This window comes from Hylobates moloch, unplaced genomic scaffold (assembly GCF_009828535.3).
Source record: "Hylobates moloch isolate HMO894 unplaced genomic scaffold, HMol_V3 SCAFFOLD_12, whole genome shotgun sequence".
In the NCBI taxonomy this organism is placed as follows: Eukaryota; Metazoa; Chordata; class Mammalia; order Primates; family Hylobatidae; genus Hylobates; species Hylobates moloch.
Genome location: NW_026652287.1, coordinates 62,756,484 through 62,781,164, shown reverse-complemented (window position 1 = coordinate 62,781,164; position 24,681 = coordinate 62,756,484). Strand labels below are relative to the sequence as shown.

The 24,681-nt window shown below is 45.4% G+C and overlaps 1 protein-coding gene across 3 annotated transcripts; it reads right to left on the bottom strand.

The window, feature by feature from the left end:
* Window positions 1–237: 237 nt before the first annotated feature.
* Window positions 238–22,714, bottom strand: PDCD2L (programmed cell death 2 like). Of its 3 annotated transcripts, none has more exons than XM_058425548.1 (9): window positions 22,575–22,691; window positions 22,298–22,464; window positions 22,123–22,183; window positions 17,591–17,964; window positions 16,179–16,276; window positions 14,867–15,065; window positions 12,565–12,675; window positions 4,787–4,935; window positions 238–416 (listed from the first exon to the last, which is right to left on the bottom strand). In XM_058425548.1, the coding sequence occupies exons 1-9, from the start codon at window positions 22,680–22,682 to the stop codon at window positions 286–288; spliced, it is 1,398 nt and encodes a 465-aa protein (XP_058281531.1). In that variant the 5' UTR covers window positions 22,683–22,691; the 3' UTR covers window positions 238–285. The 3 variants fall into 3 exon arrangements, with proteins under 3 accessions (XP_058281531.1, XP_058281532.1, XP_032026312.1); XM_058425549.1 differs by having other exon boundaries at window positions 14,867–15,062; XM_032170421.2 differs by lacking the exons at window positions 14,867–15,065; window positions 16,179–16,276 and having other exon boundaries at window positions 22,575–22,714.
* Between the last annotated feature and the right edge of the window lie 1,967 nt (window positions 22,715–24,681).

The window sequence follows — 24,681 nt, the reverse complement described above, 5'->3', positions numbered from 1 at the left end:
CTAGAATGCCCACCAGGATGGCTGTGCAGGCAACACCAGCCCTTTGGACTAGAGAGGAGCTACCTTCCTAGCTGCCACTGTGACAGCTGGTCCAGGGCCCTGGAAGGGCAGACCAACCCACAGTCAGGAGGTCCTGGCCCGGCCCCAGCCCTGGCACCAGCACCCAAAGGCAAAAAGGCAACTCAGAAAAACAGAGGTTAATAACTTGTGAGTTAAAATAAGGTACATACACACATATTTGGACATAAACATTTGTTTTAATGTATATTAATAAAAGGAAATGCTCTACTTAAACAATAATTCATCTGGGTCTTCTTGTATAATACAAAATTCTTCCATGGGGGTCTGATGATTTGGGGGCCAGCAACTCTTCTCACATGTGTAAACTAGAATTGTTCCAAATTCCACAGAAAGACCTGAAAAAGACAACATATTCAGGCTTCCAGCAAAAAGAGTTATGAGACTGATGTCACTAAAAGGAGTGATTTTACCTAAGCTGAAAAAGTAATTAGGTAAAGCAAAAACAGTGCTTACTGCTTTCAGCTATAACAGAATCACAGTCTATCCTATAATAAGTGAATATTGATAACAAAAAGCAAAATTAAAGTGGCAGGAAAATATACTTTAAAAATAAACAAAAATTTCAGCAAGTCTTCATTATAACTGTCTAGCTATCTGATGTTGAAAATCTATATTAAAATATATCACATAGCCTTTGGCTAGGTGCGGTGGCTCACAACTGTGATCCCTGCACTTTGGGAGGCTGACGGGGAAGGACAGCTTGAGCCCAGCCTAGGCAACATAGTGAGACACCTGTCTCTACAAAAAAAAAATATATATATATATACCCACACATACACACACACACACACACACACACACACACACACACACACACACACAACACACACACACACACACACACACACACACACACACACACACACACAAAATCTTATATAGCCTGGGCAACATAGTGAGACTTTACTAAAAAATAAAAATAAAAAATTCACCGGGTGTAATGGTGCACGCCTATAGTCCCAGCTACTCAGAGGAGACTAAGGCAGGAGGATCACTTGAGCCCAGGAGATAAAGGCTACAATGAGCTATGATTGCATCACCGTACTCTGGCCTGGGTGATAGAGCGAGACCCTGTCTTAAAAAAAAAAAAGAAGAAGAGAGAAATATATATATCATAGGACACACTACTGCCAAGAAAGGATAAGGATTCAGGCAAAAAATATAAAATAAACCCTAAGAGTTTACAGAAAATTATCAATGAATAAAGCCATAAAAAAAATGATACCAAGAAAACATAAGCAATAAGAACTCCTGATAGAACAGAAAAGCAGGAGTCAAGAGGATGATGTAGGCAAGGATTTGCAGCAGCAAAGGAGAAATACATTGTTTAAAAATGTATGCACTGGCTGGGCACAGCACATTGGCTCACGCCTGTAATCCCAGCACGTTGGGAGGCTGAGGTATATGGATCACCTGAGGTCAGGAGTTCAAGACCAGCCTGGCCAACATGGTGAAACCCTGTCTCTACTAACAATACAAAAAATTAGCTGGGCGTGGTGGTGGGCACCTGTAATCCCAGCTACTTGGGAGGCTGAGGCAGGAGAATCGCTTGAACCTGGGAGGCAGAGGTTGCAGTGAGAAGAGATTGTGTCACTGCACTCCAGCCTGGGCAACAGAGCAAGACTCTGTCTCAAAAAACGAAACAAAAAAAAATGAAAAAATGGCAGAGTTTAACTGGTATATGATCTTCCTCTAGGAGCATTTGACTGGTAAGGGAAAAGCGCCTCAAGTGAGCATGTCTACAACTCCAGTAAACACACTGCTCATGCGGCCTCTCCCAAGTGCTGGAGGGCCACTATGTATGAGGACAGCCCACCCCAAGGGAAGAAACAAGAGAAGTAACCCAAGACCCGGGAAGTATAAAACCCCAAGTCAAAGGTCAAATGGACACTTGAATCTCTCAGGTTGCCTGCTTGGCCCTCTTCCAACTATATTTACTTCCTTTCGTTCCTGCTCTAAAACTTTTTAATAAGTTTTCACTCCTGCTCTAAAATTTGCTTTGGTCTCTCCTCTGTCTTATGTGCCTCGGTCAAATTCTTTCTTCTGAGGAGGCAAGAACTGAGGTTGCTACAGACCCCTACAGATGCACCGCTGCTAACAGTATTGTGGCAAAAATGTTAGTTACAAAGGGGGAAAAAAATCAGACCACCCTCATACCCCTACAAAGCTACATTCCATGCAAAAGACATTTCTATATGAGTGAAAAATCTGAGACTAGAATGCCCAAAAGCCCTTCCAGAAAAATATATTTCCCAGTGAGACTGAACCACCAGGAAATGACAGGAGGCACCAGGGCAAAGGGCTGGCAGGGCTTTCACTGTCAGAAGACAACACAGGGGTCTACAAGGTTCTGAAAAGAGAAAGTGAGATTTAAAAATTTTATACATGGGTTGCCCCTCAAATATGAAGCCACATTACCATGCACAATCTGAAGCAGGATACCTCTGAGCCCTCCTTAAAGCTATTACTTGAGAAAATCCAGCTACTGCAAAAAGAATCAAAATAAAACAGGAATAAAAAAGCCCACTCTAAGAGTGGTGATAAACACTGAATCCATTTACACATAGAACTAAGGCTATCCAAACAGCTGTGATAATTATGATACTGGCCAGGCACGGTGGCTCATGCCTGTAATCTCAGCACTTTGGGAGGTCAAGGTTGATGGATCACTTGAGGTCAGGAGTTCAAGACCAGCCAACATGGCGAAACCCCGACTCTATTAAAAATACAACATTAGCAGGGCATGGTGGTGGGCGCCTGTAATCCCCAGCTACTCGAGAGGCTGAGGCAGGAGAATCGCTTGAACCTGGGAGGCAGAGGTTGCAATGAGCTGAGATAGTGCCACTGTACTCCAGCCTGGGCGACAGAGTGAGGCTCCGTCTCAAAAAAAAAAAAAGATACTGGGTCCACGCACGGTGGCTCATGCCTATAATCCAAGCACTTTGGGATGCCGAGGCAGGTTGGGAGCTTGAGGTCAGGAGTTTGAGACCAGCCTGGCCAACAATAGTGAAACCTGTTTCTACTAAAAATATAAAAAATTAGCTGGGTGTGGTGGTGGGCACCTGTAATCCCAGCTATTCAGGAGGCTGAGGCAGGAGAATTACTTGAACCTGGGAGGCAGAGGTTGCAGTGAGCCAAGATAGCACCACTGCACTCCAACCCGGGCAAAACTCTGTCTCAAAAAACAAAAAAGATACTGAAATATTTCAAGGTAGGAATAGAGTATAAATTTCCTTACCTACTATGGTAAGGAGCCAGATGCATACTATCTAAAACTGAAACATAGGAAGAATGTAATTTTCTGTTAATAACAGAAGCACCTTTCAGAAAGTGTTCGGCCTCTTAGGTAAAGAACCTATTACTAAAAGTCCAGGCCAGGAGCGGTGGCTCACGCCTGTAATCCCAGCACTTTGGGAGGCCGAGATGGGCGGATCACAAGGTCAGGAGATCGACACCATCCTGGCTAACACAGTGAAACCCCATCTCTACTAAAAATACAAAAAAATTAGCTGGGCTTGGTTGCAGGCGCCTGTAGTCCCAGCTCCTTGGGAGGCTGAGGCAGGAGAATGGCATGAACCCGGGAGGCGGAGCTGGCAGTGAGCTGAGATCATGCCACTGCACTCCAGCCTGGGCGACAGAGCGAGACTCCGTCTCAAAAAAAAAAGAAAAAGTCCAGTAACTGCTTCACTTATACTTAACATTCCTTCTGTTAATTTGTACAAAAATTTATTCTAAGACTTTTAATTACCATATTAGTGAATTTTCCTATTTTAGGAAAATTATTTTCATCTAGGCATCCATACATTCATCTGACTTGCTATTTGTCTTTATGTCAAAAATGATTATTGGAATAATGGTTATTAACATTGATAATAGTTGTAATTTCTGGCCAGGCATGGTTCATGCTTGTAATCACTTTGGGAGGCCAAGGTGGGAGGATCGCTTGAGTCTAGGAGTTCGAGACCAGCCTGGGCAACATGGTGAAACCTTGTCTCTACAAAAAATACAAAAACTCCAGCCTGGCCAACACAGTGAAACCCTATCACTACTAAAAATACAAAAACTAGCCAGGCGTGGTGGCGGGCACCCATAATCCCAGCTACTGGGGAGGCTGAGGGAGGGGAACTGCTAGACCCAGGGAGGTGGAGGTTGCAGTGAGCCAAGAACGTGCCACTGCACTCCAGCCTGGGTGACAGAGAGAGTCCACCTCAATCAATCAATCAATATTTAAAGAAAAAAAAAAGACTGGCTGGATTATAAATTTCTTTCTTTCTTTTTTTTTTTTTTTTTTGAGACAGAGTCTTGCTCTGTCGCCAGGCTGGAGTGCAGTGGTGCGATCTTGGCTCACTGCAACCTCTACCTCCTGGGTTCAAGCGATTCCCCGCCTCAACCTCCCGAGTAGCTGGGACTACTGGCACGCGCCACCACGCCCAGCTAATTTTTTATATTATAGTAGAGATGGGGTTTCACCACATTGGCCGGGATGGCCTCGATCTCCTGACCTCGTGATCCACCCGCCTTGGCCTCCCAAAGTGCTGGGATTACAGGCATGAGCCACCACACCTGGCCTAAATTTCTTAAAATAATTTTTTAATTCCCAAATTTTCTATAATTTGCTTATGATATTTTATAAGTAAACAAAACGTTTTTCATTTAAAAATAATGCCAGAAATCCACAAACTCAAATTAATAAAGGGCTTCTCACCTAAATTAGCACTCTTGAGCATGCTGACCAGTGCTGGCATAAGCTGAAACTCAAATATCCTTTTGCCTCCACACTGGCTGCAGGCTGGGAGCTCGGTGACTTCTGATGTAGGGCAGGTCAAAAAGAGTGGCTCTCCACTCCAGGAATACCTACGACAAGGAAACAAAGAACCCCGAATCAGAGCCACACAAGTCGCATTCTAGCATCTAAGGCCATACTTTACAACCTTTCTTTGTTTCTTGCAGAAATCTCCCAGAGGCCCAAAAACCCAGCACCATGGCTGTAAAGCATAGCAAGATATCTGGAAATCTTGTCAGTGTTTGATTCAAAGTCTCAAAGGCACTAAAGCCAATGTTCAACTGAATCTAGGTAAAGCTGAAACAAAGTCCAGACCCAGCTCCACTGCAGATTAAATGGAATCAGCCCTCCACATCACTAGCCTTACAGAGGAAAGGGCATGCCTTAGAGCAGAAGTCCCCAATCCCCAGGCCATGGACCCCCAGGCCATGGACCAGTACTGGTTGGTAGCCTGTTAGGAATAGGGCCATGCAGCAGGAGGTGAGCAACAGGCAAACGAGCATTACCACCTAATCTCCACCTCCTGTCACATCAGCAGCATTAGATTCTCATAAGAGCGCAAATCCTATTGTGAACTGCACATACGAGGGATCTAGGTTGTGTGCTCCTTACGAGAATTTAAAGCCTTATGATCTGAGAACAGTTTCATCCCAAGACCATGCCCCACGTCCCCCACCTCAGTCTGTGAAAAAATTGCCTTCCATGAACCAGTCCCTGATGCCAAAAAGGTTGGGGACTTCTGCCTTAGAGGGAGGAAACATTCACTTCAGTTTTTGGTTTTTTTTTTTTTTTTTTTTTTAGATAGAGCCTTTTTCTGTTGCCCAGGCTGGAGTGCAGTGGCACAATCACAGCTCACTGCAGCCTTGACCCCCTGGGCTCAAGCAATCCTCTTACCTCAGCCTCCTGAGTAGCTGGGAACACAGATGTGCATCACCATACCCAGCTAGTTTTTTAAAAAAAATTTTTGTAGAGACAGGGTCTTGCTATACTGCCCAGACTGGTCTCAAACTCCTGGCCTCAGTGATCCTCCTACCTCAGCCTCCCAAAGTGCTGTGATTACAGGTGTGAGCCACCACATCCAGCTCACTTCAATATTACTGTTCTTCGATATATAATTTCTGGTAAATCATTTTAAAAGTTACTAAACATGCAAAGAAGCAGGAAAATTTAACCCATAAAGAAGTTAATGCAAGAAGACCCATGGACAAGATGATATATTTATCAGACAAAAACTTTAAAATGCCAGTAATAAACATGTAAAAAAAAAAAAAAAAAACCTAGTGGAAAAGGTAGGCCGGGTGCGGTAGCTCAGGCCTGTAATCCCAGCACTTTGGGAGGCTGAGGTGGGTGAATCACTTGAGGACAAGAGTTCGAGATCAGCTTGGCCAACATGGTGATACCCCATCTCTACTAAAACTACAAAAATTAGCCAGGCGTAGTGGCAGGTGCCTGTAATCCTAGCTGTGGGGGAGGCTGAGGCTGTGGCTGCAGAATCGCTTAAACCTGGAAGGCAGAGGTTGCAGTGAACTGAGATTGCTCCACGGTACTCCAGCCTGGATGACACAGCGAGACTCTGTCTCAAATAATAATAATAATAATAATAATACAAAAATTAGCCAGACATAGTGGTGCACGCCTGTGGTCCCAGCTACTTTGGAGGGTGTGACAGGAGGATCACTTGAGCTCAGGAGTCTGAGGCTGCAGTGAGCCATGACTGCACCACTGCATTCCAGCCTACGCAACAGAACAAGACCCAATCTCTTAAAAAAAAAAAAAAGGCAACATAAAGAGTTAAAAATAAAAGACAAAAAAAGGAACAAAATAGTAAACTGAAAATACTCAAGTCACTGACAAGCAGGTTAAATAAAAGGAATACAGGGACAAAAACAAAAAAACCCTACCAAATGGAAAGCCAGGTGTGGTGACAGATGCCTATAACCCTAGCACTTTGGGAGGCTGAGAGGCTGAGAGGCTGAGGTGAGGGAATTGCTTAAGTCCAGGAGTTCAAGACCAGCCTAGACAACATAGTGAGACGCCCACCTCTTAAAAAAAAAAAAAAAAAAAGAAAAAGAAATGGAGGAAAAAACAGTAACAGAATAGAATTAACCCAACATGGCAGAATGTGGTGACTCATGCCTATAATCCCAGCATTTTAGGAGGCCAAGGCAGGCGGGTCACCTGAGGTCTAAAGTTTGAGACCAGCCTGGCCAACATGGCGAAACCTGTCTCTACTACAAAAAAATTAGCCAGGCATGGTGGTGTGCACCAGTAATCCCAGCTACTCAGGAGGCTGAGGCAGGAGAATCATTGAACCTGGGAGGCAGAGGTTGCAGTAAGCCGAGATCGTGCCACTGCACTCCAGCCTGGGCAACAGAGCAAGACTCTGTCTCAAAAAAGAAAAAAAAAATTAACCCAACAATACCAATGATTACATTAAAAGGACTGCATATTCCGTGTTAAAAAAAACCATAACTGTTAAGTTGAACTTGATCAAAATTTAAAGCCATCTGTCAGAATCTGTTTGAGTGCTAAAAAAATTAAATTGAAAAAGGACTTGTACTCTTGACCATATGAAGAATTCCTACAACTCAGTAACACAAACACAAACAATATGGTGAGAGATTTGAATGACACTTTATCCAAGATGATATACAGAGATGGAAAACAAGCACTTGAAATGATGCTCAACATCATTTGCCATTTGAGGAAATGCAAATTTAAAGCCACAATAAAATGCCACTACACACTTTCTTAGATGGCTAAAATTAAAAACTGAACATCCCAAGCATTAGCAACGATATACAGGAAGTAGAATTCTTAAAAACTGCTAGTGGGAATAGAAATGGCATAACCGCTTTGGAAAACTGTTTGGCCTGTTTCTTAACAAGTTAAACATGCATATCCCATATAATACAACCGTTCTATTCCTAGGTATCTACCCCCTCAAAATCAAATCATGTCTTATAAAGAGATGTAAACAAATGTTCATAGTAGCTTTATTTATAATAGCCAAACACTGGAAATAACCCAAATATCCATCAATTGGTAAATGTATAGTGGCATATCCATACAATGGAATACGACACAGCAGTCAAAAGGAATGAACTACTGATACAGGTAATAAGAATGAATCTTGAAGTATTCTAAGTGAATAAAACCAGACCAAAAAAAAAAAAGTATATCCCGTATGACCTTATATACTTTCACAGGAAATGCACTAAGGTGCAACAGAAAGATGATCAGTGGTTGCCTGGGGATTGGGGGAGCAGCACAGGACAGAGTAGGCAACAACTTGCGAAGGAGTATGAGGAAACTTCTAGCAGGGAGGAATATGTTTACTGTCTTGACTGTTGTGATTTCAGGGGTGTATACAGATGTCAACTTATCAAAGTGCACACTGTAAAAATATAGGCAGTCTGTTGTATGTCAATTGTATCTCAATAAAGCTGCTGAAAAATAAATGTAAACAGACACACTTCACTACAGAAGATACACAGATGTCAAATGAGCATACGGAAAGATGCTCAACATCATTTGTTATTAGGAAAATGCAAATTCAAACCACAAGGAAATACCACCACCACCTACTAGAATGGCTACATTTAAAAGACTGACAATATTTTTAAAACCACCACCAGGCTAGGTTTCTCAATGCCAACCATTCGTATACTCCCTGTATTTTAGTATTTGCATATTTAGTTCTTATTTCATTAAGGAAAAACTCCCAATTTTATCTTTGAATATTGGTTCTGATCCATCTATTGGGTTCTCTATTTTGGACACCAATTCTCCTCATAGTAAATATATTTATCAACCCTTCAGGGACACCGTCTTCTCTCTGAATGCTTTCTCTTTTTCTTCTGCATTCACTGGATTAGCTCAAGTCTTTCCTCTATACCAGTACTCTGATCTTTAGCCAAGTCTATTATGTTTCTTAACTGTTTTTTTTTTTTTTTTTTGAGACAAAGCCTTGCTCTCTCGCCCAGGCTGGAGTGCAATGGCGCAGTCTCGGTTGACTGCAACCTCCGCCTGCCGGGTTCAAGCAATTCTCCTGCCTTAGCCTCCCGAGTAGCTGGGACTACAGGCACCCGCCACCACGCCCAGCTAATTTTTGTATTTTTAGTAGAGACAGGGTTTCACCATATTGGCCAGGCTGGTCTGGAACTACTGACCTTGTGATCCACCTGCCTCAGCCTCCCAAAGTGCTGGGATTACAGGCGTGAGCCACCGCGCCCGGCCAATGTTCCTTATATTCTATATGTATTAGATATGTAATGTCATGGGGCTTGGTTTCTTTAGCAATTCAATTTCCCATTCATACATAGCTACTTTATTTTCTCACCTTTGAGCTCTTGTTTTATGGAATCCATTGTCTTAAGAAATTCTTATACATTTTGAAGCATCTGCTGGGACTGATGTGCTCCTTGGATTATATTTTATTTTATTTTTTGAGACAGAGTCTCACTCTGTCGCCCAGGCTGGAGTGCAGTGGCACGATCTCGGCTCACAGCAACCTCCACCTCCCAGGTTCAAGCGATTCTCCTGCCTTAGCCTCATGAACAGCTGGGACTATAGGCACCTACCACCACACCCGGCTAATTTTTGTATTTTTAGTAGAGACAGGGTTTCACCATGTTAGCTGGAATGGTCTCGATCTACTGACCTCGTGATCCACCCACCTCGCCCTCCCAAAGTGTTGGGATTACTGGCGTGAGCCACCAAGCCCAGCTGGATTATATTTTCTAGCAGACTTGGTTCTTGAGCCTTTTCTATGTTCTCTTCCTTAACTATTCTTGCCACAGTATGATTACCTGGGTGGCATGCTATTTTTCATCTAGCTCACGCCTAAAGGGGGCAACTCAGTTTAGACCATCTATTTGCTCTGAAATGTCTGCAGAGGTTCTCATTGATTTCCTGTCTGTCTCATATGAGGCCTGTTTTCCTCTCTCTAAGAGTACTGTCCATTTCCTCTACATTTCTGTAGGTAGTAAAAGAGGGAACTGGGGTGAAGAGATAGTTCTTCTGGGACTGGATGCAATCTTTATTAGAATACCTGGGCTTTGCTTTTTCCTCTGAGACAGTGTAAAATGCTGTATGTTGAGAAAGATCCCACTCCAATGGAGGCGAAATTGCCCTTAACTTTCCAATAATTGCTCTGACTCATCATGGAACAAAGGAATGTTGCTTCTGAGAGGCAATCCCTGTCCTTTCCCACACCACCTCCCCACCACACCCAGTTCTTCAGCCAACAGCTGGGTCCACCATCCTCCACATTAGGAGGTGCAAACTCTCCTCCTGTGTGCTTCCTTCCAGACATAATATTAACTGAAAATTCTTGGGCCGGGCACGATGGCTCACACAAAGTGCTGTCATCCCAGCACTTTCGGAGGCTGAGGTGGGTAGATCACCGGAAGTCGGGAGTTCGAGACCACCTGGCCAACATGGTGAAACCTCATCTCTACTAAGAATACAAAAATTAGCCGGGCATATTGGCACATGCCTGTAGCCCCAGCTACTCAGGAGGTTGAGACAGGAGAATTGCTTGAACCCAGAAGATGGAGGTTACAGTGAGCCGAGATCATACCATTGCACTCCAGCCTGGGGGACAGAGACAGATTCCGTTTCCGAAAAAAGAAAATTCTTTATGGACTCATCAGTATATTTTAGGAAGGTGAGAGAAAAGGCCTGTGGAATTAGAACTTGCACTTAACCATGCCAGAAATTTCTGTACCTTTCTCTGCAAAGACTAAATTAGTTACATAAGTGAATAAATATATATGTGAAACACTCAAGAACTCTACTAGACATTTATTGATATTATATCCTGGGCTATAACTTTGAGTTTTTTGGTACTAAGCCCTTTTCCTTTTTTCAAAGCTGATAAAAGGGAATTTCTTTTTTAATATTTATTTTATTTGGCCTCGTTTTTAGCTTTTAGATTCATTGTGGTAGGTATCAGGGAAAAAGACCACTTGAGCTAATTCTGCCCACTTTGTCTGGACCTGTTTTTACTATGTGGCTATTTTTATAAACTATACCTGCTGGGTATGTCATTTCCTCTGAGGCCTTTCTGATAACCTACCTAAAATAGCTCTATTTTTTCCTCATTTATCACTTATGGAAATCATACAGGTTTGGTTTTAATCTCCCCCACTAGACGCAGTGGCTCAAGCCTGTAATTCCAGCACTTTGGGAGGCTGAAGTGGGCAGATCATTTGAAGTCAGGAGTTCGATACCAGCCTGACCAACATGGTGAAACTCCATCTCTACTAAAAATACAAAAAGTAGTCAGGCATGGTGGCATATGCCTGTAATCCTAGATACTCAGGAGGCCGAGGCAGGAGACTCTTAAACTCGAGAGGCAGAGATTGCAGTGAGCCAGGATCACGTCACTGCACTCCAGCCTGGGTGGCAGGGCGAGACTCCATCCCAGAAAAATAAAAATAAATTAAAAAATAAAAATAACTATATGGGCCAGGGGTCGTGGCTGATGCCGGTAATCCCATCACTTTGGAAGGCCGTGGCAGGAGGATCACTTGAGGCCAGGAGTTTGAGAGCAGACTGGGCAACATGATCAGACCCCATCTCTACAAAATACATTTTTTAAAAATTAGCCACACGTGGTGGCACACAAGTAAGTTCTAGCTACTTGGGAGGATCAATTGAGCCCAACAGGTAGTCGTTACAGTGAGCAATGATCACGCCACTGCACTTCAGGGTGGACAACAGACAGACCCTCTCTCTAAAAAAAAAATTTTTTTAATAATAATAATAGTCCAGGCACAGTGGCTCATGCCTGTAATCCTAGAATAAACTCTGGGAAGCCAAGGCAGGTGGATGGCTTGAGCCCAGAAGTTTGGAACCAGCCTGGCCAACATGGTGAAATACCATTTCTAAAAAAATATACAAAAATTAGTTGGGTGTGGTGGCACGTGCCTGTAGTCCCAGCTACTTGGGAGGCTGAGGTGGGAGGATCACTTGAGCCCAGGAGGTCAAGGTGCACTGAGCTGTGATTGATCACACCACTGCACTCCAGCCTGAGCAACAGAGCAAGACCATACAAAAAAAAAAAGCCAGGCATGGTGGCTCACACTTGTATCTCAGAACTTTAGGAGGCTGAGGCAGGCAGATTATGTGAGGCCAGCAGTTCGAGACCAGTCTGGCCAACGTGGTGAAACCCCATCTTTACTAAAATACAAAAAAATCAGCTGGGCATGGTGGCGGGCACCTGTAATCCCAGCTACTTGGGAGGCTGAGGCAGGAGAATTGCTTAAACCCGAGAGGTGGAGGTTGCATTGAGCCAAGATCACGCCACTACACTCCAACCTGGGCGACAGAACGCGACTCCCTCTCAAAGAAAAAAAAAATTAAATAATAATAATAATAAAGGCTATGAGAACATGGACTTCGTCTGTGCCGCTTCCTGCTATATCTGCAGCACCTACAAATACCAGCAACTGGCATGCAGAATAGACTCCATAAGTATTTGTTAGACAAATGAGTGCACTTTACCTTACTGAATCCTCCTACACATCCTATAAAGTAGGTATTAGGTCCTATAAAGCAGGTATTAGGTTCTCTCTTGGTTTGGGGAATACTGTAGGTTTTGCTTTTCTCATTATTTTCCTGTGTTTTCCAAACTAACATGTATTACCTTTATAATCAAGGAAAACAATAAAAGGAACTGTGCCTTTTTTTACCTCAAAATCTGCTCCTGACAAGTAGCAATTTGCTTCATGAATTTGTAAAATGTCTGATCTCCACTTTTAATTATGGTCTTCTCGTATTTTTCATCACCATCATTAGGAAGGCTAAAAACAGAAGCAGAAAACACTTTTGAATGTCTGTATCCAGAAAATTACAGCATTTGCAAGAGAAAACAAGATAATTTTCTTTTAAAAAAATTTATCAGGCCAGGCGCGGTGGCTCTCGCCTGTAATCCCAGCACTTTGGGAGGCCGAGGCAGGCAGATCACAAGGTCAGGAGATCGAGACCATCCTGGCCAACATGGTGAAACCCCCACCTCTGCTAAAAAATACAAAAAATTGGCTGGGCATGGTGGCTTGTGCCTGTAGTCCCAGCTACTCAGCAGGCTGAGGCAGAGGAAATCGCTTGAATCTGGGAAGCGGAGGTTGCAGTAAGCCGAGATCGCGCCACTGCACTCCAGCCTGGTGACAGAGTGAGACTCCATCTCAAAAAAAAAAAAAAAATCAATCACGCCTGTAATCCCAGCACTTTGGGAGGCCGAGGTGAGCGGATCACCTGAGGTCAGGAGTTTGAAACCAGCCTGGCCAACATTTTGAAACCCTATCTCTAATAAAAATACAAAAAATTAGCCAGGCGTGGTGGCGGGTGCCTATAAATCCAGCTACTTGGGAGGCTGAGGCAGGAGAATCACTTGAACCCAGGAGGTGGAGGTTGCAGTGAGCCAAGATTGCGCTATTGCACTCCAGCCTGGGCAAGAAGAGTGAACCTCTGTCTCAAAAAAAAATTTCTCAGGCCGGTGCAGTGGGCTCACGCCTGTAATCCCAGCACTTTGGGAGGCCAAGGCAGGCGGATCACTTGAGCTCAGGAGTTCAAAACCATCCTGGGCAATCTGGCAGAACCTTGTCTCTACAAAAAAATACAAAAATTAGCTGGGCATGGTGGCGTGCACCTGTGGTCCCAGCTATTCCAGAGGCAAGGCTGTGGTGAGCCGTGAGCACACCATTACACTACAGCCTGGATAACAATGTGAGGCCCTGTCTCAAAAAGAAAAAAAAAACAAAAAAAAACTGTCAAAGTAAAAAACTGTAAAACTGTCAAGTAAATTTTTTTTTTTTTTTTTGAGAGGGAGTCTCCCTCTGTCACTCAGGCTGGAGTGCAACGGCGCAATCTTGGCTCACTGCAACCTCCACCTCCTGGGTTTAAGCGATTCTCCTGCCTCAGCCTCCCGAGTAGCTGGGATTACAAGTGTGCGCCAACACGTCCAGCTAATTTTTGCATTTTTAGTAAAAACAAGGTTTCACCACGTCGGCCAGGCTGGTCTCCAACTCCTGACCTCAAGTGATCCGTCTCGGACTCCCAAAGTGCTGGGATTACAGGAGTGAGCCACCACACTCAGCCAAAAACTGTCAAGTAAATATTTTTGATATTTAAATTGTGTACATGTAGCTCTGCAGTTCCCTGCCCAACCCTTCTCCCAAACCATTTTCAACTCTTGGGTAATTATTTACAATTTAAAAAGTCACAGGGCACAGTGGAACACACCTGTAATCTCAACACTTTGGAAGGCCAAGGCAGGTGGATCACGAGGTCAAAAGATCAAGACCATCCCAGCCAACATGGTGAAACCCTGTCTCTACCAAAAATACAAAAATTAGCTGGGCATGGTGGTATGCACTTGTAATCCTAGCTATTCAGGAGGCTAAGGGAAAAGAATTGCTTAAACCTGGGAGGTGGAGGTTGCAATGAGCCGAGATTGAGCCACTGTACTCCAGCCTGGCAACAGAGCGAGATTCTGTCTCAAATATATATACACGTATATATATATATACGTGTGTATATATACACGTGTGTGTATATATATATATGTGTGTGTATATACACGTATATATACGTGTATATATATACACGTGTGTGTATATATATATATATCTATATATATATATACGCACACGTATATGTATTTTTGTCTGGGTGCGATGGCTCACGCCTGCGATCCCAGCACTTTGGGAGGCCAAGGAGAGTGGGTCACTTGAGGTTAGGAGTTTTGAGACCAGCCTGGCCAACATGGTGAAGCCCCATCTCTACTAAAAATACAAAAATTAGCCGGGTGTGGTGGTGGGTACCTGTAATCCCAGCTACCTGGGAGGCTGAGGCAAGAGGATCACTTGAACCTGGGAGCTGGAGGTTGCAGTGAGCCGTTATCACGCCACTGTACTCCAGCCTGGGTGACAAAGTGAGACTCTGTCTCAAAAAAACCAAAAATTTTTTTAATTAGCTGAGTTTGGTGGCACACACCTGTAGTCCCAGATACGGGGAAAGCTGAGGCCAGAGGATCCCTTGAGGCCAGGATTTTGAGGCTGCAGTAAACCATGAGCAGGCTGGGCATGGTGGCTAACACCTGTAATCCCGGCACTTTGGGAGGTCAAGGTGGGCAGATCACTTGGGGCCAGAACTTCAAGAAGAGCCCAGCCAGTATGGCAAAAGCCCATATCTACTAAAAAGAAAATACAAAAATTAGCTGGGTGAAGTGGCGCACACCTGTGGTCCCAGCTACTTGGGAGGCTGAGGCATGAGAACTGCTTAAGCCTGCGAGGCAGAGGTTGCAGTGAGCCGAGAACATGCCACTGCACTCCAGCCTGGGCAACAGAGCAAGACTGTCTCAAAAAAAAAAATAAAAAAAAAAAGCCATGACCACACCACACCACTGCAGTTCAGCCTGGGAAACAAAGCAAGATTCCATCTCTAAAAAAAAAAAATGAATAAGGCCGGGTGCGGTGGCTCACGCTTGTAATCCCAGCACTTTGGGAGGCCTAGGTGGGTGGATCACGAGGTCAGGAGATCAAGACCATCTTGGCTACCACGGTGAAACCCCATCTCTACTAAAAATACAAAAAAATTAGCCGGGCATGGTGGCGGGCGCCTGTAGTCCCAGCTACTCGGAGAGGCTGAGGCAGGAGAATGGCGTGAACCCGGGAGGCGGAGCTTGCAGTGAGCTGAGATTGCGCCACTGCACTCCAGCCTGGGCGACAGAGCAAGACTCCGTCTCAAAAAAAAAAAAACAAAAAAAAATGAATAATACTCTAGTCTGAAGAAACCCATCAAAAATAGGCAAATACATAAAAACCTAAGAAATTAAAAAATAAGGCCAGGCGCGGTGGCTCACGCTTGTAATCCCAGCACTTTGGGAGGCCAAGGCGGGCAGATCACGAGGTCAGGAGATCGAGACCACGGTGAAACCCCGTCTCTACTAAAAATACAAAAAATTAGCCGGGCGTGGTGGCAGGTGCCTGTAGTCCCAGCTACTCGGAGAGGCTGAGACAGGAGAATGGCGTGAACCCGGGAGGCGGAGCTTGCAGTGAGCCGAGATTGCGCCACTGCACTCCAGCCTGGGCGACAGAGCGAGACTCCGTCTCAAGGAAAAAAAAAAAAAGAAATTAAAAAATAAAAAATCCTGCCGGGCGCGGTGGCTCACACCTGTAATCCCAGCACTTTGGTAGGCCAAGGCAGGTGGATCATGGGGTCAAGAGATTGAGACTATCCTGGCCAACACGGTGAAACCCCGTCTCTACTAATAATACAAAAATTAGCTGGGTGTGGTGGTGTGTACCTGTAGTCCCAGCTACTTGGGAGGCTGAGGCAGGAAAATTGCTTGAACCCGGGAGGTGGAGGTTGCAGTGAGCCGAGATCGCACCACTGCACTCCAGCCTGGCAAGAGAGCGACAGCCAATCTCACAAAAATAAATAAATAAATAAATAAATAAATAAATATAAAATAAAAAGTCCTTATAACCATCAATTCTATTAAGGATTATTTTCAAACACCAACATGTCTTCATGCATTCCCCTTCATCATTATTCTGAAAAAGCCTACAAATGAAACAGTTCTGGTAAAGAACCAGGCCATTTCTCCAAATATTCTATTGTAATTTTTTTATTCTAATAGTAAAAAATGCTGGGTGCAGTCGCTAAAACAAATTTTTAGGCCAGGCGCAATGGCTCATGCCTGTAATCCCAGCACTTTGGGAGGCTGAGGTGGGTGGATCACCTGAGGTCAGGAGTTCGAGACCAGCCCGACCAACATAGTGAAACCCCATCTCTACTAAAAATATAAAAATTAGCTGGGCATAGTGGCACATGGCTGTGATCCCAGCTACTCGGGAGGCTGAGGTAGGAGAATTGCTTAAACCCAAAAGGTGGAGGTTGCAGTGAGCTGAGCTCGTGCCATTGCACTCCAGCCTGGGCAACAACAGTGAAACTCAAAAAATTTTAATTGGTCAGACATGGTGGTGTGCACCCGTACTCCCAGCTACCTGGGAAACTAAGGTAGATTGCCTGAGCCCAGGAGTTCAAGGCTGCATGAGCTGTGATCACACCAATTCACTGCAGCGTGGGTGACAGAGTGAGACCCTGTCTCTCTCAGTCAATCAATCAATAAGCAAAAATGATCATTCTTACTTCTTTAGAGAGCTTTGGTTTATAAAGCCTTTCAAGATCTACTCTCCCGCTTGACTCTCAAAAAATCATGTGATGAAACAGAGATATCACCATCACTCTCACTTTACAGAATTGAGGATCTGAAAGCATCTCTGAGGTCCTGGGCCAGTTCTGGAGCCACAGCCAAGAGTCAATAAACAAATGGCATTTTTCTTTTCCTTCTTCCATTTTTTCACCCCAATCTTACTATCCCAGATCAAATGGTAGTTTTCTAACTTGCCTGTCCCTGCAATAAAGACATATTAGAAATATAAAAGAAAATTAAAGAGTCAGTGAATGCATCTTCTATAAATACTTGCCATCTCTAACTTCTGTTTGTTCATCTTCACTTTCTTAACGGCAATTATAAATAGAGCAGGGTTTTCAAGCTAACTCAAGGTGGCTGATAAGGAAGTGAAGCGAAAAGGTCCTACATACAAGTTCTGCCTGAAAGTTTCCCCAGGTCCTGTGGTGAAACTGAAGGGTAATTCCTGTGGCTGCTTCCCAATCCAGTCACCTCTCAACCTCAGCAGCACACATCCTCACCTTTGGGAAAGCAACTGATCCATGGCAATGCCTTCTCTCTGCTGATAGTCCCTCAGAAGGCTGTGGGCATGATCCAGGTTGACAAAGTCCCTGTAATCATCCTCGTCTGCAACACAGATGTAGTAGGGCAGGAAGAGCGGCAGCCCAGGAGGCAAGGCCATCTGCTCCCCAGGAGGCACAGGATGGGCAGCACCCAGGACAGCATCCTGCAGGCGGAGGTCTTGGAGCCGAGCAGTCCAGTCTACGTCTTTGGCACTGCTGGCATCATTCCCAAAATACAAGGTAAGCTGTGGTGAAGGCGCCTCCTCAGTATCACTACCCCAGTCATCAGCACCTTCACACCAGTCCTCAGCTGCAAGGCTGTTTTCCTGTTTCTGGAAAAATATTCAGTGAATGAGGTCCGAGCACATTTGGGAGGTTTATTCTAATCCTTCGGCTCCAGCCACCCATCCCTGCGCCTTCCACAGGGAGCCTTCACACCAGCCCCTTTCCCTCTGACACACTCCAGTCAAACTTTCTAGACCCTATATACTCAAAAGCATGTTGGAGGTGACTTAAAATACTTGTCTTTCCTTTCTGGGGTGAGTGTGACAGATATAGTACAGGGGTTATTCAACCATCCGTTCCAATATCTTTCTGTTGTGCTTCATGTATTGCAGGAACTGAAAAGAAAGAACTATATTTCCCAGACTCCTTAGCAGCTAGGGTTTCAGATATGATTAGGGGTCTGCTAATCAGGTCTACTAGAGAGAAACATGAACTTGAGACAGAGTGAAGTAGACAGAAAGACCATGTAGCAAAAGGTAGCCAGTGTGTAGACACAGACAGAACAAGGCTTTGGAGCCAACAGTTCGGTGGCAAAGACAGCCTCTAGTTCACCAGATCACACCTAAGCTTCTTGACAGCAGGAGAGGTGGCATAGCAGCTCCTTCACGGCCAGTTCTGAGGTGTGATTCTGGAGGGCATTCCTGGAGCCTCCTCCTTCAGCCTATCCACTTACTAAAAACCTCACTCCTGTGTTAAGTCTGTCTCAGCTTAAAAGCCAGGCATTGTAGCACATGCCTGTAATCCAGCTACTCAGGAGGCTGAGGCAGGAGAATCACTTGAACCCGGGAGGCGGAGGTTGCAGTGAGCCAAGATCACGCCACCGCACTCCAGCCTGGGTGACAGAGCGACACTCGGTCTCAAAAAAGAAAAAGAAAAAAAAAAAAAAAAGCACTTTTCTAATTATCTGCACCTGAACCCTGACAAATATAGGCAAACACCACTGTCTTCAACTTTTTATTCGAGTACTGCTAATACTATGCCTAGCAAACATCAAGAACTGGGCGCAGGCCGGGCCCAGTGTCTCACGCCTGTAATCCCAGGATTTTGGGAGGCTGAGGTGGGCGGATTGTTTGAGTCCAGGAGTTCAAGACCAGCCTGGGCAACATGACAAAACCCCATCTCTACAAAAAATATGAAAATTAGCTGGGCATGGTGGCACGTGCCTGTAATCCCATCTACTCAGGAGGCTGAGGTGGGAGAATGGCTTGAGCCCAAGAGGCAGAGATCATGCCACTGCACTCCAGCCCGGGTGACCAGAATGAAACCCCATCTCAAAAAAAAAAAAAAAAAAAAAAAACTGAACTCAGTGTATATATAAAGACACATTTACAGTCAAAGGGAGGCTAAATTGTGTTCTGCAGCTACCAACTTGCCTGCCTTTTCAATAAATTCAGATTTCATCTTATGAAATGTGTTAATACATATATAGCTCTCATAAAGTAAGTATATTTATTATAAAGACACGTATACGTTATCACATACAACCACATATATGTACACACCCATATTTATTCCCAAACAGGAAAATCAGTAAACTGTGTGTCTCAAGACCTTCAGTGTAAGTTTAAAAAAACTACTATATATACAATGGAATATTTTTCACCCTTAAAAAAAAAAGGAAATTCTGTCATTTGTGACAACATGGATGGAATTGGAGAACACTTTGCTAAGTGAAATAAGCCAGACACAAAGACAAATGCTGCATGTATTCACTTATATGTGGAATCTAAAACAATTAACCTCAAAGAAGTAGAGAGTAGAATGGTGGTTAAAGAAATCTGGAATGGCCGGGTGTGGTGGCTCACACCTGTAAGCCCAGCACCTTGGGAGGCTGAGGCAGGCGGATCATGAGGTAAAGAGATCGAGACCATCCTGGCTACATGGTGAAACCCCATCTCTACTAAAAATACAAAAATTAGCTGGGCATGGTGGTGTGCACCTGTAGTCCCAGCTACTCAGGAGGCTGAGGCAGGAGAATCGCTTGAACCTGGGAGGCGGAGGCTGCAGTGAGCTGAGATCGTGCCACTGCACTCCGGCCTGGCGACAAAGTGAAACTCCATCTCAAAGAAAAAAAAATCTGGAGTGAGCCGGGCTTGGTGGCTCATGCCTGTAATCCCAGCACTTTGGGAGGCTGAGGTGGGTGGGTCGCCTGAGGTCAGGAATTCGAGACCAGCCTGGCCAACATGGTGAAGCCCCGTCTCTACTAAAAATACAAAAATTAGCTGGGCATGGTGGCGAGTGCCTGTAATCCCAGCTACTAGGGAGGCTGAGGCAGGAGAAGCGCTTGCATCTGGGAGGTAGAGGTTGCAGTGAGCCGAGATTGTGCCATTGCACTCCAGCCTGGGCAACAAGAGCGAAACTCGGTCTCAAAAAAAAAAAGAAAGAAAGGAAGAAAGAAACCTGGAGTGGGAAGAATAAGGAGATGACGGTCAAAGAATATAAAACCTCAGTTATTCAGGAGGAATGTGGGTTTTTTTAAGTTCTACTGCACAGCATGAATATAGTTAATAATAGAGTATTGTGGCTGGGCACGGGGGCTCAAGCCTGTAATCCCAGCACTTTGGGAGGCCGAGGTGGGTGGATGACAAGGTCAGGAGATCAAGACCATCCTGGCTAACATGGTGAAACCCTGTCTCTACTAAAAATTCAAAAAAAAAAAAAAAATTAGCTGGCCGTGGTGGCAGGCGCCTGTGGTCCCAGCTACTCTGGAGGCTGAGGCAGAATGATGTGAACCCAGGAGGCAGGGCTTGCAGTGAGCAGAGATGGCGCCACTGCACTCCAGCCTGGGCAACAGAGCGAGACTCTGTCTCAAAAATAAATAAATAAATAAAAGTATTGTGTATCTCCAAATTGCTAGAGGAAATTTCAAATGTTCTCACAAGATGTTAAGTACTTGAGGTGATGACTGCATTAACTGGCTTCATTTAATTATTCCACATGATATTCATGAATCATAACCATCACTTTATACCTCATAAATTTATACATTATTATAAACTGTCAATTTACAGTTAAAAAACTGTTGAAGAAATCCAGGAGGAAGTCTCCATCTCGCTCTTTTTTTTGGCAGGGGACAGAGTCTCGCTTTGTTGCCCAGGCCGGAGTGCAGTAGCACAAGCGTAGGTCACTGCGGCCTCAACCTCCTAGACTCAAGCAATCCTCCTACCTCAGCCTCCTGAGTAGCTGGCACTACAGTTGCGCGGCCACCATACCTGGCTAATTTTTACTTATTATAGAGACGACGTTTTGCTATGTTGCCCAGACTGCTCTCCCAACGTTTTTTGTTTTTTGGTTTTTTTTTATGGAGTCTGTCACCCAGGCTGGAGTGCAGTGGCATGATCTCAGCTCACTGCAATCTCTGCCTCCCGGGTTCAAGCGATTCTCCTGCCTCAACCTCCCTTGTAGCTGGGATTACAGGTGCCTGCCACCATGCCCGGCTAATTTTTTGTTTTTGTTTTTAATAGAGACGGGGTTTCGCCATGTTGGCCAGGCTGGTCTCGAACTTCTGACGTCAGGTGATCCGCCCGCCTCGGCCTCCCAAAGTGCTGGGATTACAGGGGTAAGCCACCGCGCCCACCTTGGTCTCCAACTTCTGAGCTCAAGCAATCCTCCCACTTCAGCCTCTCAAAAAATGGTGGGATCACAGGTGTGAGCCACCATGCCGGGCCTCCATCTCCTTTTAACAAAGGAGTTAGAAAATAAAAATAAAGTAAAATAGAAGAAAAAAAAACTCTCACAAAACCTTAAGAAAGGCCGGGCGCGGTGGCTCATGCCTGTAATCCCAGCACTTTGGGAGACCGAGGTGGCTGGATCACCTGAGGTCAGCAGTTCGAGACCAGCCTGACCAACATGGAGAAACCCCGTCTCTACTAAAAATACAAAATTAGCCGGGCATGGTGGCACATGCCTGTAATTCCAGCTACTAGGGAGGCTAAGGCAGGAGAATCGCTTGAACCTCGGAGGCGGAGTTTGCTGTGAGCCGAGATCGCGCCACTGCACTCCAGCCTGGGTGACAGAGCGAAACTCCGTCTCAAATAATAATAAAAAAAAAACTTTAAGAAAACAGCATTTTATGGTTCTGCAGAAAAGCAAAAAACACTCCAGTGTACTTCAAAGAACACGGCTTTAAAGTCTGTCCCAAACTATTCTCTGGAAAATATCCTCAAATGACAGAAAAACAGTAACATGCCAATCACAACCTTTACCTGAGCGTCCTGCGCCTCTCTCTCTGGCACCTGCAGGCACTGGGAGCGGAACACCTTCCAGCTTCGGGGTGAAGACAAAGGGCCGTGAGGGCTGCACCCCGACTCCAGCCCGCCGGCCCGCCCCAGCCCGCTGGAAAGGACACCCCAGGGGCAGCTCTGGGACTTGCCCGCCTACCTGCGCGCCCCGCTGGTGCTGCAGCCGGGGCAGGCGCACGCGAACACGTGCAGCAGACGGTGAAACGGGGAGCCTTCCAGCGGGCAGTACACCTGCACGACCAGGGCGAGCGGCTGCCCGCAGCGCTGACACACGGGCCTGGGCGCAGCCACGGTGGGCAGAGCATCCTGAGGGGACAGAGAAGGCGCTCAGACCCCGACTCCCCCCGGGACCTCGCCCACTCCCTCTGCACCCTTCACCAGCACCCATCGACCCCAGCTCCGGCACCCGCCCTCACCGGAATGCCGCCCAGCTTGCTAGCAGTCCAGGCACCCGGCCCTGTGGGGCTGCCGTGCACCGGCGCATCTCGAAGCCCCAGCAGCACCGGCTTCAGAATGGCCGCCATGGCCGCCGGGCGACCAGGTGAAAACGCGAACTACGGCGGCCGAGCGGGCGCGCCTGTCTGCGCACGCGCAACGCCTACGCTAAAATGATAACCCCGTTCCCTTACTAGGATCCGATGCGGAGGCGTGGCTTTAAGGCGCGCGCGCTCAGGTCCCAGAGCCACAGATGAGCCGCTGGCGTCAGGGGCTCGAAATCCCGGAGTCCCAGGCATTATGTGCCCCTTAATGCGCTGTGATAGGAAGTACACACCATCTACTAGGAAGTAGTTTTGCCAAAAAGCTAACTTTCTTTTTTCCTTTTTTTCCTGAGACGAGGACTTGCTATATTGCCCACACTGGTCTTTAACTCCTGGGTTCAAGCGATACTCCCGCCTCCGCCTCCCAAAGTGTTGCGATTACAGGTGTGAGCCACCGGAAAAAAGCCTTACCGGAAAATAAAAATTTTAGGTGGGATAATGGTATTATCAATCATCAACAAGAAGAACAATAAAGTTTTTTAAAAAGTTAAAGTTTTTAATTTTTAGAGAAACACACCAAAATGATTATAGATGAAATATCTCAGATTTGCTACTACATAATTAAGGTGGTGGGGTGTAGATACAGTAAGATTGACCATGAGTTGATAACTGTTGAAATTTGGTGCCAGGCACATGGAGATTTATTGTTTGGATTTTATATGTTTGAGATTTTTCACAGTTTTAATTTTTGTTTTGCTTTGTTTTTGAGACAGAGTCTCACTGGGTCGCCTAGGCTGGAGTGCAGTGGCGCCATCCCACTGCACCTCCGCCTCCCAGGTTCAAGCGATTCTCCTGCCTCAGACCCCCAAGTAGCTGGGATTACAGGCGCCCACCATCACGCCCGGCGCCCGGCTTTTTTTTTTTTTTTTTTTTTTTTTTTGAGACGGAGTTCCGCTCTTGTTGCTCAGGCTGGAGTACAATGGCGTGATCCCAGCTCACTGCAACCTCTGCCTCCTGGGTTCAAGCGATTCTTCTGCCTTAGCCTCCCGAGTAGCTGAGATTACAGGCACGTGCCACCACACCCAGCTAATTGTGTATTTTTAATAGAGACGGGTTTCTCCATGTTGGTCAGGCTGGTCTCAAACTGCCAACCTCAGGTGACCCGCCCACCTCGGCCTCCCAAAGTACTGGGATTACAGGTGTGAGCCACCGCGCCCGGACTTTTTTGTATTTTTAGTAGAGACGGGGTTTCACCATGTTGGCCAGGCTGGTTTTGAACTCCTGAAATCAAGTGATCTGCCCGCCTCAGCCTCCCAAAGTATTAGTATTACAGGTGTGAGCCACCACGCCCAGCCACACAATAGAGTTTTTTCAATTCCTGCAGCACAGCATGGATGAATTTCAAAAGCATCACAGGAAAAAGCCAGACACAAAGGCACCGTTCTGGTAAAAGCAGAACTTCAGGGAAAAAAAAAATAAGATCAATGGTAGTCAGGAGTTGGGATGAGGGAGTAGGACTGGACAACAAGTGTCAGGAACTTTTGAGGGTGAGGAAAATGCTGTATATCTCATCTGTAATGGTTGTAAGACTGTATATACACTTGTGAAAACTCAGAACTGTATACCAAAGAAAGGTGAATCTTACTATATGTAAATCACACCCCAATAAACCTGACTTTTTAAAAATGCAGGCTGCAAAAACATTACTTTAGGATTCATAACATGGTATGCAAAGGAAATGTATGTTTTCAAGGATCTACACCTCAAAGGAGGAAGCACCAGCCTTTGCAAGGTTTGGCTCTAGCCCAGCAAGGACCTGGAGATGAAACCTGTTTACTCCTTTTTTATCACACTTCAACCTGACAGCTTTAAAAGTCCCTGTGATGCTAGGCACGGTGGCTTGCGCCTGTAATCCCAACACTTTCGGAGGCCAAGGCAGGAGGATGGCTTAAGCCCAGGAGTTGAAGATAAGCCTGGGCAACACAGTAGTACTACCAGGGGAGGGTCTTAACTACAAATCATCCAGGTTCTTGGAATATTGAAC